Source organism: Stegostoma tigrinum, chromosome 1, assembly GCF_030684315.1.
Source record: "Stegostoma tigrinum isolate sSteTig4 chromosome 1, sSteTig4.hap1, whole genome shotgun sequence".
Classification (NCBI taxonomy): domain Eukaryota; kingdom Metazoa; phylum Chordata; class Chondrichthyes; order Orectolobiformes; family Stegostomatidae; genus Stegostoma; species Stegostoma tigrinum.
This window is the reverse complement of record NC_081354.1, coordinates 89,365,229-89,378,084: the sequence shown is the minus strand read 5'-3', so window position 1 is coordinate 89,378,084 and position 12,856 is coordinate 89,365,229. Positions and strand designations below refer to the sequence as shown.

Here is a 12,856-nt window from a genome sequence, read left to right as displayed (position 1 = left end):
TTAAATGAATTCTGTGGATGACATTCACCTAATAATGTATGTAAGTGTGTAAGGGACTCTGGGAACTAATAAGACTTTTGGGATGAAACTGATTGAACTGTGTACATCAAATTCACTCGGCAAAAAATTCAGTGAGTACTTTACAAAACTCTATCAATGCACAAAATTTACCTTTGGGAAGACAAGTGTGACATGTTCAAATGGAGTCAACACAAACACAATGAATGAGACCAATGTGCTACATTGTTGTTGCATTAGCCAGTAAGAATCTTCTACATAGAAACATTTTTACTTCTGTGTGACTGATGTACAATATTAGTGTTCTGGCAGGCACAGGTGTATAATAATGCTGCTGTTAAGCTAATAGACTGGGGATCCATATGTAAGCCTGGGCTGATAATTTACACACTGGTTCAAATCAGACCATGATCATTTCAAATCCAGTGTAGAAACAAACCTGGAAAAAAAAAATCAAACATGCACACAGTCATAAAAACTCTGGTTTGCTAATATTCTTTAGGGGGAAAACCTATTATCCTTACCTGGTCTGGTCCACTGGCAACTGCAGTATATCACCTATATGATCGATTTAGGTGCCTTCCTAGTATGTAGAACACTTAAAACACCATCTCAGTGTGAAAAATTATGTCCATAACAATGGCAGTGTCAAGACAATTAGCATCACAAGAATGAATTGAAAATGTAGTTTGAAAGGGAACAAGAGCAGACTTTGTCGGCTTGGATGATGAACTTCATACCACCACTGACCTACTTAGTCTAAGCAGCCAAGAAACCAAACAACATTTCCGACCCCAAAGATTACATACTTTGTTAAAGCAAAATAGGACTGTTCACCTCAGGCTGTCAATTGTCAAATGTGATTAGGAGCTTGCTAAGTGCAATACGTCAAATATTACTTGACATATTCAAATAGGTGACATTAATGATTTTAAAAACATTTACAATGGACACGATTAAAAGTTGAACATTTTGAATTGGACACTATTTGACATCAGATGTCTCTAGATGGACTGATCTCAGATTAGCTAGATGGTAACTTGGCAAAGCAGGTTTTATGTTGTACCGTACTTCTCCCATCCAAACAAAATCAAAAACACAAACTTGCATGAACAGCTCCAAGGACTGTAGTGAAATTCACCAATGCATCCATTCCTACACACAAACAATTTGAGAAGAGCAAAATTTGAACATTTTGGAATCAAAATTCCAACAGAAATAGTGAAAACCCAAGCAATTTTATTTCCAAAATTACCAAATCTATAAAATCCTAGTCAATTGTAGTATCAAAATACTAGTAGAAATACATCCATACCAGAACAATGAAATCCTAACATATGCCTTGAAAAACACAACTGTTTTAGTCACAGAATACAAAAGGTACTTTCTTCTGCCATTTTTCAGTATCAATTTTGAACTGTTCTTCTGAAAACTCTAACTTAAGCTGGTATTGAACACCATCCAGCACACGTACATGACTACTTTTCATCCGTGTCTTGATGAGCATTAGTACAGTAACTGGCAAACAAACTTTAAACCTAACAATGCAATGTAGTGAATTTTAGGAAAAAAGATGTTCAAGCAGCACAGATACAAAGAACAGAATTGGCAGAGGACCACTCGGGAGTGACAGCAGGCTCACCACTTCCAATGTTGAGAAAATGTGGGTTAGCAATTTGAAGAGCAAAAAAATGTGATACATACCATGAATAATGGATTACAAGTCTACAAATATCACATGATGTTTTATAATGCATGGAACAATGTCCTGCAATATCAGGTACAATTCTGGTTACATTTTAAAATTGATACAGATGCACTAACAAGGATGCAGAGAACAGCAACAAGACTTACACAGCAAGATGTAAAGTGGATGAGCTATAAGGAAAGATTAGAGAAGTTTACGTTCATCAAGGGAATAAAAATGCTGCATTGTAAAAATAAATATCAACCTTTTGTTAGATTAGCAGGTGTTTAGTGCAAAATAAATTCAAAATAGATCCAGGGATGGAATAATGGATGATAAACTAATGAAATGATCTGTGGAAAAGACAAAAAACAAACACATCAGGACGTTCAAGTCACAGTTAAACATTAGGTTGGATGAATTAAAAAACTAAAAAGGGTCAAACTTAATGGGCTGGTTGGCCTTTTCTTATTCCTGATGGAAAATATTTGATGTCTACCCTTCAAATTGACTTCCATTCTACCCCAAGTTGTCTGACCAATGGAAATAGATCAAAGTATCAAATAACTTAAATTTTACTTTTTTTTTTAAAACTTGAACAGTTGTTTCCATTCATAACTTGTTTTTCCCAAGTGCCAAAAGAATACTTGGAGTTGTCTCCAAAATTTATTTGCTTAAATTGACAAGGCAGAAGAAATTACTTTTATGACAATGGAATTAATATATCAGGTCTGAAATTTGATAGCATTTAGCCAACTGTAAAAACTTTGCTGGCAAATCAGTAATTTTTTGATCTTGAATGCCAATTGACTGCAAAACTGCTCAATATCCGAGTTCATAACCAATATCAGGTTAACAATTCAAGGGGGATTAGCACTAAAAATAAAATTCACTAATTTTTTAAAAAATACTTCACGTCGGAAGCACTTCCCTTATTTCTAGAATATTTAGAGCTGAGGCGAATATAGGTGGAAATAGATTCAAGGCAATGACTATTTATATTTTAAAGAAATTACACTCATTTGAGTCTTATACCCATGACGAAATGATTGTCAGTGTGATGCAGCATATTGTATTCTTCTGAATCACAGGGTCTTGGTTCCAGCATCACGCGGGACATAAAACACACACGCCCTAGACTGATAGTTAAGGAAACACTGAGCAGACTGCTGCATTGCTGAAGGTGAAGCAACAGCTTTGTTAGATGGTCTGCAAAAAAAAAAGAAAATTCATGGTACTGCTTACAGGATGCTCGCCTGATTTCCGGACCAACAAAATCTCCATTAAAAGCAATCTCATTTGCAACCAGCTAACATATTTTGATATATAACAGTTACTATATTTCAAAAGCAACGCATTGATTGTGAAGCACTTTGGAGAGTCCACAAGATATAAAACATATTAAGCAGTTGGCTTTGAGACTGTGACCATGGCGCCATAGAATCTGCTCACTAAATGAGCTCAGCCCTCCAACTCTGAAGGGGAAGGAGGTAGCCATATTAACATTAGAAGACAAAGACCCAGTCTGACGAGACATGCACATAGACTATGGAGGGACAGAGGACAATCTTAATACAGCACTCTCTTTTTCCCCTATTCTGGTCTATGTTCAATGTTTGCCATTTTAGTATACCCAAAGAGGCTATAAAGCTATTTTATATTGAATGCCCTATTCATATTTGTTAACATACATGTGGCCACTAACTTGTCAAACTCTGTCCCAATGTCCCAAATGCCAAACTTGAGATCCTTTATATTAACTTTCAGTGAAAAGACAGCAGTCTTGCACCATAGAACACTGGACCAAAATCCATAGGACTACAACTCTCTACTAACTTACAAACAGCTTTTTTGCAGCTTGAATGTAACAGACGTGGCATCAGTATGTTCGGGACAGATTAAGAACAAATTACACTTTATATACAACTTTTCACTTTTAACATGAAATAAAAAATAAACCACTGGAGCAACAAATAACCAAAAAAATTGAACTATCACTTGTGGAAGTATTGTAACTATTAAAAAAAGCTGGGAACATGTTTCAACATACAAAAGCAGTGCTTTTTGAGGGAAAAATCATACAAAATTAATGCAATACTTAAATGGCCACATTTCTAGTTCAGTTAATAGCAGAACCTCATTTATCAGGTGTCAGTGTATCCATTAAACTTCAGTTTTCACTCAAGTGGCAAAGCAAATCTACCAGATATTACTAAATACTGTTTTATTAAAATGATTGAAAAAATAAAGCTATGTTTAACATATCTGTAATGTTGTATGTATTGCAGACAGAGCAGAAGCTACTTAAAGCTTCTGATTTTTCTTTTGAAGTACACTGGGATGCTCCAATATCACAATGCCGTAAGAGATGATATGAAAGAATATCACAATTTTGGAAATGTGATAGCAGCCACAATCTGATTGCAGTGGTAATCCTGAGAATTCAGAACAAAAAATAACCCTTTTGGTATTAAGTAAGAGGAAGAACCAGTTGAACAGCACAAAAAGCAGCAAAATGTGAATTAAAGTGTAGTCAATTGAGTTGTCACAATGCTAAATTTTTTAAAAGGAGATGTACACTAACTGGTATTGCATTTACCCACAATGTTACTGTGCATTAAAACTATTTAAAGAAAGCTTGAAACTGTATGTATGACTCCCCTTATGTGACATCATGATGTTCTGTCATAAATTGGCTTGTGTTATTGTACAAAATATTAAGATATCACACGAGGTGGAGCATACCAAAAATTACCCATTACCAACCTGCTTCAAACCAGTGGTTTTTAAACACACAGCAGATCGGCAACTGAGACATCAGTAAGCATACAGACACCTAAGTTATTGCTGCGCGCTCTGCATAGTTGAGTACACACCCCTTTAAGGTGATAGATTTGAAGTAACTTAATCTTAACACAAGGCTTGCAATACACTAATTTTTCAAACTTATCACTAGAATCAAAGATGTAATTTACTTTTCCTTTGTCTGTTCTGTTTCAGCAGAGGAACCAGCTTACATCGGTGTTTAGATTGCCTTTGTGTAACAGATCATATTTAGCCAGATTGACTTTAGTGCTTCTTTGTTTTTTAAATTATGATAAAGATCATGATATTGTAACTGATTTTTGTCCCAAATCATTAAGGTATCATATTGAGACATCCATTAAGTACAGTAATGCAGATTGACAGATAATCATAAAAATAAGGTTCTCCCCTCAAACACCACCTTCAATTGATAATAAAGTCACAACTTGCTTTTTTTAAAAAAAAATAAAAATTAGGACAGTTCCAGCCAGTGACCAAAATATAGGTCTTTACTGGTATAGTAGGTGATGAGAATATACAGCAAGGTCAGGCCTGGAACCTGGATACTTCAGAGCCCATTGCTCATAGGAAGAAAATATAAACTATTTGGTAACAAAAGTGTACTATATGTATAATACAAAAAAGGTATGGTGAAACTGTACCTCCACTAAAGCTTATACAAGTTTCTTGGTCCGTAGAAACTATGTTATTTTTGTATGCATTCTCTAGTCTTCTTTACCAACATCCCACCCAAATTCTTTATATCTTGCCCTTGCTTTAAACAGCTGAAAAATAGATTCATTTTAGCTCTTTATAAAGTTTTATACATGGGTGTATTTTCTTAATGTGGTAACACCTCTTGCAGATTATCAATGCTTGACATGTCCACCATCTGAACAAAGGTGATTTCCACAATACCACAAGAATTGATGATACTAGTAGGGGTTTTCTTTGCAGCACTTCAACAGTTTTGCATCCTCTCCCTTCCCAAGAGTTGGTCACTGTCTCTAAACCACTTTAGTAGTTAGGAGACTACCGTTGCTGCTGACGTGACAATAGTTGAGTTTGTGCTGACAGTTGTGTAACTTCCCTCACTGTTTGTGTTCGAGTCATTTGATGCCATCAAGCTGGAATTAGCTCTAAGGATGGCTCCAGCAGCACTGCAGTGTGGTCTTGGTCCAGGTTCTGGTGTGTATGTGAAAGTAAGGCTCGTAGAGTAGATAATCCCATCGTTTCGAACCAGTGTGACTGGGACTTGAACAGGTTGACGTACCCATCGCCAACCCTCTCGGAATGCAGAAATATCTGGAACAACACAGAGCATACTCTCTGCGCACCTTTTAAGAAAATAGGTAAAGCGGTTTAGCAAATGGTTCGTTAAATGATTTTCATTTCAGCTACATCATGATTGTTTTTAAAGGTACAGTATCTGCATTGAACAACAGTTATGCACTGAGGGAATAAAACTTCATTCGATGTCGTTGAAATTGCTTTTATTGTAGGAGAGACTGAGATACCCAAAAATACAAGTACATCCCAAACTGTGACATGAGAATCGAACTGCACCTATTCAAATATTAGAATTCTCACACACAGCCAGTTTGAATCACATAAGAGTACACACCTGAAATATTTATGTCCAGTGGATCAAATGCAACATTACTAGATCCCATTGCAAGAAGTGAAAACAGCTTACTCATTCAGGCTGAAGATTACTTAAAAGTAAAACACACCCAAATCTAAATTCTATTGTGCAATATATAATTACATTAAAAAATAATGAGGTTGCACTGCACCACTAAGCACAGAATATTTCAATACACTTGTTTATTTGGCAGAGGCTGACTGATTTTTTTTTCCAATATTGAGGTTTCATCTTGCTATAGAATTTGCCCAGAAGTGGTTCAATAAAATTCTGTTTCAATTAAATACCGTTGCTATCACACAGCCCCACATTTGTACGCCACAAATACGACACTGCATTGGTATTCTTACAGCTGCAGCTCAGCTTTGAGCAGTTCAGAAGTTGTCTAAGAGATATCAAAAATTCACATTAAAAAAAATACAAAGGCAGAAAAGATGTTTATTTCTGGCTTTGGATAAGTGTGGAAAGCTGGCCAAATTTGCCCTCTCCTCTTGCACTGTGTCAAGATCAGCAGTGCTCTAACATGACTTGATGCCGTTATATGTAAGGAGTGTAGGCAAAGACCAAAGCAACAGACAAATAACTATGATAACAAAGTGTGAGGCTGGATGAACACAGCAGGCCCAGCAGCATCTCAGGAGCACAAAAGCTGACCTTTCGGGCCTAGACCCTTCATCAGAGAGGGGGATGGGGTGAGGGTTCTGGAATAAATAGGGAGAGGGGGGGAGGTGGACCGAAGATGGAGAGAAAAGAAGATAGGTGGAGAGGAGAGTATAGGTGGGGAGGGGATAGGTCAGTCCAGGGAAGACGGACAGGTCAAGGAGGTGGGATGAGGTTAGTAGGTAGGAGATGGAGGTGCGGCTTGGGGTGGGAGGAAGGGATGGGTGAGGAAGAACCGGTTAGAGAGGCAGAGACAGGCTGGACTGGTTTTGGGATGCAGTGGGTGGAGGGAAAGAGCTGGGCTGGTTGTGTGGTGCAGTGGGGGGAGGGGACAAACTGGGCTGGTTTTGGGATGCGGTGGGGAAGGGGAGATTTTGAAGCTGGTGAAGTCCACATTGTACCATTGGGCTGCAGGGTTCCCAAGCGGAATATAAGTTGCTGTTCCTGCAACCTTCGGGTGGCATCATTGTGGCACTGCAGGAGGCCCAAGATGGACATGTCATCTAAAGAATGGGAGGGGGAGTGGAAATGGTTTGCGACTGGGAGGTGCAGTTGTTTATTGTGAACCGAGCGGAGATGTTCTGCAAAGCGGTCCCCAAGCCTCCGCTTGGTTTCCCCAATGTAGAGGTAGCCACACTGGGTACAATGGATATACTGCATCCATTGTACCTGGTGTGGCTACCTCTACATTGGGGAAACCAAGCGGAGGCTTGGGGACCGCTTTGCAGAACACCTCCGCTCGGTTCGCAATAAACAACTGTACTTCCCAGTCACACACCATTTCCATTTCCACTCCCCCTCCCATTCTTTAGATGACATGTCCATCATGGGCCTCCTGCAGTGCCACAACGATGCCACTGAAGGTTGCAGGAACAGCAACTCATATTCCGCTTGGGAACCCTGCAGCCCAATGGTATCAATGTGGACTTCACCAGCTTCAAAATCTCCCCTTCCCCCACCGCATCCCAAAACCAGCCCAGTTCGTCCCCTCCCCCCACTGCACCACACAACCAGCCCAGCTCTTCCCTGCCACCCACTGCATCCCAAAACCAGTCTCTGCCTCCCTAAACTGTTCTTCCTCTCACCCATCCCTTCCTCCCACCCCAAGCAGCACCTCCATCTCCTACCTACTAACCTCATCCCACCTCCTTGACCTGTCCATCTTCCCTGGACTGACCTATCCACTTATCTTCTTTTCTCTCCATCTTCGGTCTGCCTCCCCCATCCCCCTCTCTGATGGAGGGTCTAGGCCCGAAACGTCAGCTTTTGTGCTCCTGAGATGCTGCTTGGCCTGCTGTGTTCATCCAGCTTCACACTTTATTATCTTGGATTCTCCAGCATCTGCAGTTCCCATTATCTCTGAGACAAATAACCATGCAATGAGAATAAAGACGAAATGTTCCACAGGTAAAGATGAAGCTGCACACAGGTATAGATGATTTACAATTGTTTGGCCTGCAAACTAATCCTACTTTTAGTTTTGGCAGTTTTTAAGCATAGCTTCCCAGCTTCAAAGGCATTCTGGATTTGCAAGTCACTAAATTTAAACGTTGCTCAAAATCAACATTTCAGTGCTACATTGACTGAATTATTTTGTTCATTGTGTTTGCTAAATTGAATTACAACATGATCCACTGGTTTAGAAAACTGCAAAATAGCTAAATGTCAAAGACAAAAATTTAATCATGAATTAGATCATTAGACCATTACTATGCAGAATGATGTCAATTGGCTCAGTGCTAATACAGTTGGGCACTTAGGGATTGCTTGGGCATTCAAATGATACTAAAAGTTGCTTACACAATACTTCACCACAACTTCCCTCAAAAAGTTTGAACAGTCTATCCCAATGACTGCTAACACAAATTCAAATGTCAGTATGTCTCCCTGAGCAGTGCTTTCATAAAATTAACATTTAGCAATGGAGATAAGCACAGCCTCCAATTTAACCTGCTCCAGGCTTGATCAGCAAGTATTACTAAATGGTGGTTTAACAAAAGAAAAACAAACAAAAAAATTGCCACAACCTTCAGAGCCAGAGAACAAAATAAACTTTGGTTCCCTTATCCCAAAAAGTTTCTATCCGTTTGATTTCCAGGACTACTTTATGTATTCCATGAATACATAAAGATTCCTCTATTCAATGTGTGTAAACATTAACAATATGAGTGCGTTGACAGACATCGTGCCTATAGCCAAAGAATGAAGCTGACAGAATACAGATGGGAACAGGTTTAAGGACAGAAGAATGAAGTAGCAGCATTGAACAAATAAGCGTTAATAAGATGAACATGAAGGAAAACCAGTAACTCCTTTAAATTAAGATAAAGTGTCAGTGTATATGGACAAGTCGTAAGTAATCAGCCAGGCACTAATATTTAAATCGGACTTGGTTACCTCCAGTGACACAGAAGAGCAAAACAAAGTAAAACAATCTTTTCTCCCCCCACTGAATGCAATACAACCAATTAAACTCAAAGTAACAGTCTATAAAATTTTTTACTAAATTTTTTTACCTGTACATGGTTTCAGCTTCCACATCACCGAACCAAACTCGCAGATTAGGTGTAAAATTCTGTCCCGTGAGCTCAAGCATTGCAACATCCCCACCTCCATTTAACTATAAAAAAAAAACTCAGTTGTACATAGCCGTCTCTTGCATGCACATCCACAAAGAACTGCAAAGTTATGTTACCATATTTAACAATTAAACACATTGCTTTGGGCACCAACAGTTCAGTTTAAGGCCATGAGTAGACTTTGCTAGGTTATACAAGGCTTATTCAAAACACTCACCAGTATTAAAAACAGTAGTTATTCCACCGCTGAAAAACAATCCTTCAGCTCAGAATCAGCCGTGATATAACAGACTCCCTCATAGCCAAGAAAAGTAATTTTGACAATCTCAACTTTGTAGATGCTGTTGCAATAAATTTCTACTTCACAGTAATCCAAGAGGGTGAATCCTGCTGAATTTAAATTACTAGGATTCATTTATGTTTTCCAAACTGCATGGCTTGCGCATTAAAGCATTTTATAGAGAATGCAGGCATCACTGGCTAAGTCAGTATTTATTGCCTATCACTAATTAAACTGGAGGTGGTGACGGGTAAGCTGTCTCCTTAAATGTAGGCATAAGGAGTGCACTTCCTGAAACGAAATTCCAGGATTTCAATGCAGCAACAGTGCACAAACAGCATTACAGTTCAAAGTCAGGATGTTTTATTGCTCAGAGTGGAAATTGCCGATGATATCCCCATGGATGTGCTGCTCTTGTCTTCTTCAGTGGTAGAGTTTTGTGTTTAGAAGGTGCTGTTGGGAGGTGCCTTGAATTGTTGTAGCGCATCTTGTGCATCATGCACACTACGGCCACTGTTCCTTGGTAGTGAAGGAATTGAATGCCGAAGGTGGAGAAAGTGCCAATCACTTAAATGGAGAAAACTTCAGAAAGCTGCAACACAAAAGGAACTTAGAGGCACTCAAACGAAACACAAAAGCTGGAACACTGGTGCAGCAGGTAATCAGGAAGGATAATGGAATTTTGGCTTTTATTTCAAGGGCATTAGAGTTCAAGAATAGCAAAGTCTTACTGCTGTGCAAGGCGCCAGTGAGACCACATCTGGAGTACTAAGGGCAGTGTGGTTGCTTATTTAACTCAACATATTATTTCATTGGACACAGTTAAAGGAAGGTTCAGTAGCTTGATCCCCTGATATGGAGGATCTGTGTTATGAGCAAAACCTAAATAAATTAGCATTCTAGTCTCTGGACTTTAGAAGAATAAGAGGTGATCTCATTGATGGGCCTGATGGGATAAATGCCGAGAGGATATTTCTTCATGTAGAGTCTAGGACCAGAGGGCATAGTCTCAGAAAAAAAAAGCACCAATTTAAGATTGAGTTGAAGAGGTATTTACCAAAGGTTGAAGTGCCTTTGGAACTCCTTGCCACAGAGTTGTGGGGGCAGAGTCCTGTGTATGTTAACATTGAGATAAATAGATTCTGGAATAGTCAAGGAATTGAGGGTTATAGAGGGGAAAGAAAAAGCAGGGAAGTGGATACAAGGAATGATGGATCTAAATACTGAATGGCAGAACAGGCTCAAGGGGACAAACGGCCCACTCCTGTTCCTGTTTCTTATGACCTTTGCTCTGGATAGTATTAAGCATCTCAAGTGTTGTTGGCACTGCACTCATCCAGGCAAGTGGAGATTATTCATTACACTTCCGAATTGCGCCCTTTGGAATCTAGATAAACTTTAAGGAATCAAGTGGCGAGTTGCCTCCTTAACCACAGTATTTATACAGCTGTTCCACTTCAGTTTCTGGCCAATGGTGACCCTGAAGATGTTGACAGTGGTGAACTCATCTGTGGCAATGTCATTCAATGTCAAGGGTTGATAACTGCATTGTCTGTTTGAGATGATTTTGCTTGGCATTTGTGTATTGCTGGATGTTACGTGCTACCGATCAGGTGAGGCCTGAATGTTGCCTAGATCTTCTTAGTTTGGAGCAGTCTTCAGTACTACTGCTGGAATCTTGTCAGGGAACGCAAATGTTGCAGTACCTAGTGATTTCAGCCATTTCTTGATGTTAATTAAAATGGCTGACGACTGCTATCTGGGGAGCTTGAGAGGTGGAGATGGATCATTTACACAGCACTTCCGGATGAAGATGCTTGCAAAACATTCAGTCTTGTCTTTTATACTAATGTGACTCAGTAATCATAGAGTATGGGAATATTTGAGGAGCCTCATCCTCTGCAAGGATTTTAATAATCTACCATAATTCATGCCTGCAAAAACTCAATCAGGCTTCAACAGCACCATTCAAGCCCAGAAACAACCAGAGGAAGGTAAGGGCAGAAGATCTATAGGAACACCATGATCTGCTAGGTCATAAGTCACAAGACACCAGGTTATAAATCCAACAAGTTAATTTGGAATCACAAGCTTTGAGTGTTGCTCCTTCATCTCACCAGACGAAGATCAGCTCTCCAAAAGCTCGTGATTTCAAGTAAGCCTGTTGGACTATGACCCGGTGTCAAGTGACTGACTTTGTTCACCCAGTCCAAACACTGGCACCTCCATGTCATGAACAGCCAGTTCTCCAAATCTTATACCATCCACACATGAAAATGTACTCCCACTCCTTCATTGAGTCAAACCTCAAACGTTCGTAATCATACTATCTGTTGCTCTCTTTGGTTGGTTGGTGTGTGTGTGTGTGTGTGTGTGTGTGTGTGTGTGTGTGTGTGTGTGTGTGTGTGTGTGTGTGTGTGTGTGTGTGTGTGTGTGTGTGTGTGTGTGTGTGGGGGGGGGGGGGGGGGGGGGGGGGGGGGGGGGAGAGGCAGCAAAAGGAAGGTGCAGGCAAGGCAGGTTATTGTCGTCAGGCAAGGGGGTTTCTCTTTGCCCAGTGAAGGCCCCCTCCAGCCCTTTCCAAGATCAGACCCTTGACCTCCCCAACCACATGCTGAGGTGTCCAAACCCAGCCCATCTAAAATACAAAACGGCCTCTGGGCTCAGTCTTGATGACTTTTCCCACAGAGACAGCTTGTGGTCTCAGGAACAGTCAATGATCTACTATACTGCAGCCAATCAAATTTGTCTAAAGTGGAATATTCTCCCAAATGCTTGAGCCTTCACAGCAATTAAGGCTCCTGCCAGGGTAATGTTACTGACAGGTATTCAGTTCTGCATCAGCTGGCTGACAACTTACTTTCCTATCACTTTGAATGAAGGCACATTTACCATAAAATCTACCCCATAAACAAAAGTGAACAATAGTTCTCACAATTCTGACATGAACATCCCTGTGCTGCAGCCTTGTAACAGATTTTGGTTTTTCCTTTCTTCTATACATTATGCCCACAGTTCCAACTAAGATTCATCAAATGAGATCTTATTGAAAAATTAAGAATTTATTTAAATTTGTGACAACAGATTTAAACAGAAACATTACAAGTTTGAGAGAGAGAGAAAAAGAAATTCTCAGTAATTTACTCCATATTCAGAAAGTACCACCTGCATTGCGAAAGAATGAC

The 12,856-nt window shown here is 39.7% G+C and overlaps 1 protein-coding gene across 1 annotated transcript in view; it reads right to left on the bottom strand.

The window, feature by feature from the left end:
• Positions 1-1,240: 1,240 nt before the first annotated feature.
• Positions 1,241-12,856, bottom strand: part of rbpjb (recombination signal binding protein for immunoglobulin kappa J region b) — a 101,505-nt gene continuing 89,889 nt past the window's right edge. Inside the window, exons 10-11 of the mRNA XM_048532442.2 lie at positions 9,332-9,435; positions 1,241-5,847 (exon numbers count right to left, since the gene is read on the bottom strand). Coding sequence (XP_048388399.1) covers positions 5,535-5,847; positions 9,332-9,435 — 417 coding nt within the window. The 3' untranslated portion in view covers positions 1,241-5,534. The remainder of the gene's footprint in view (positions 5,848-9,331; positions 9,436-12,856) is intronic.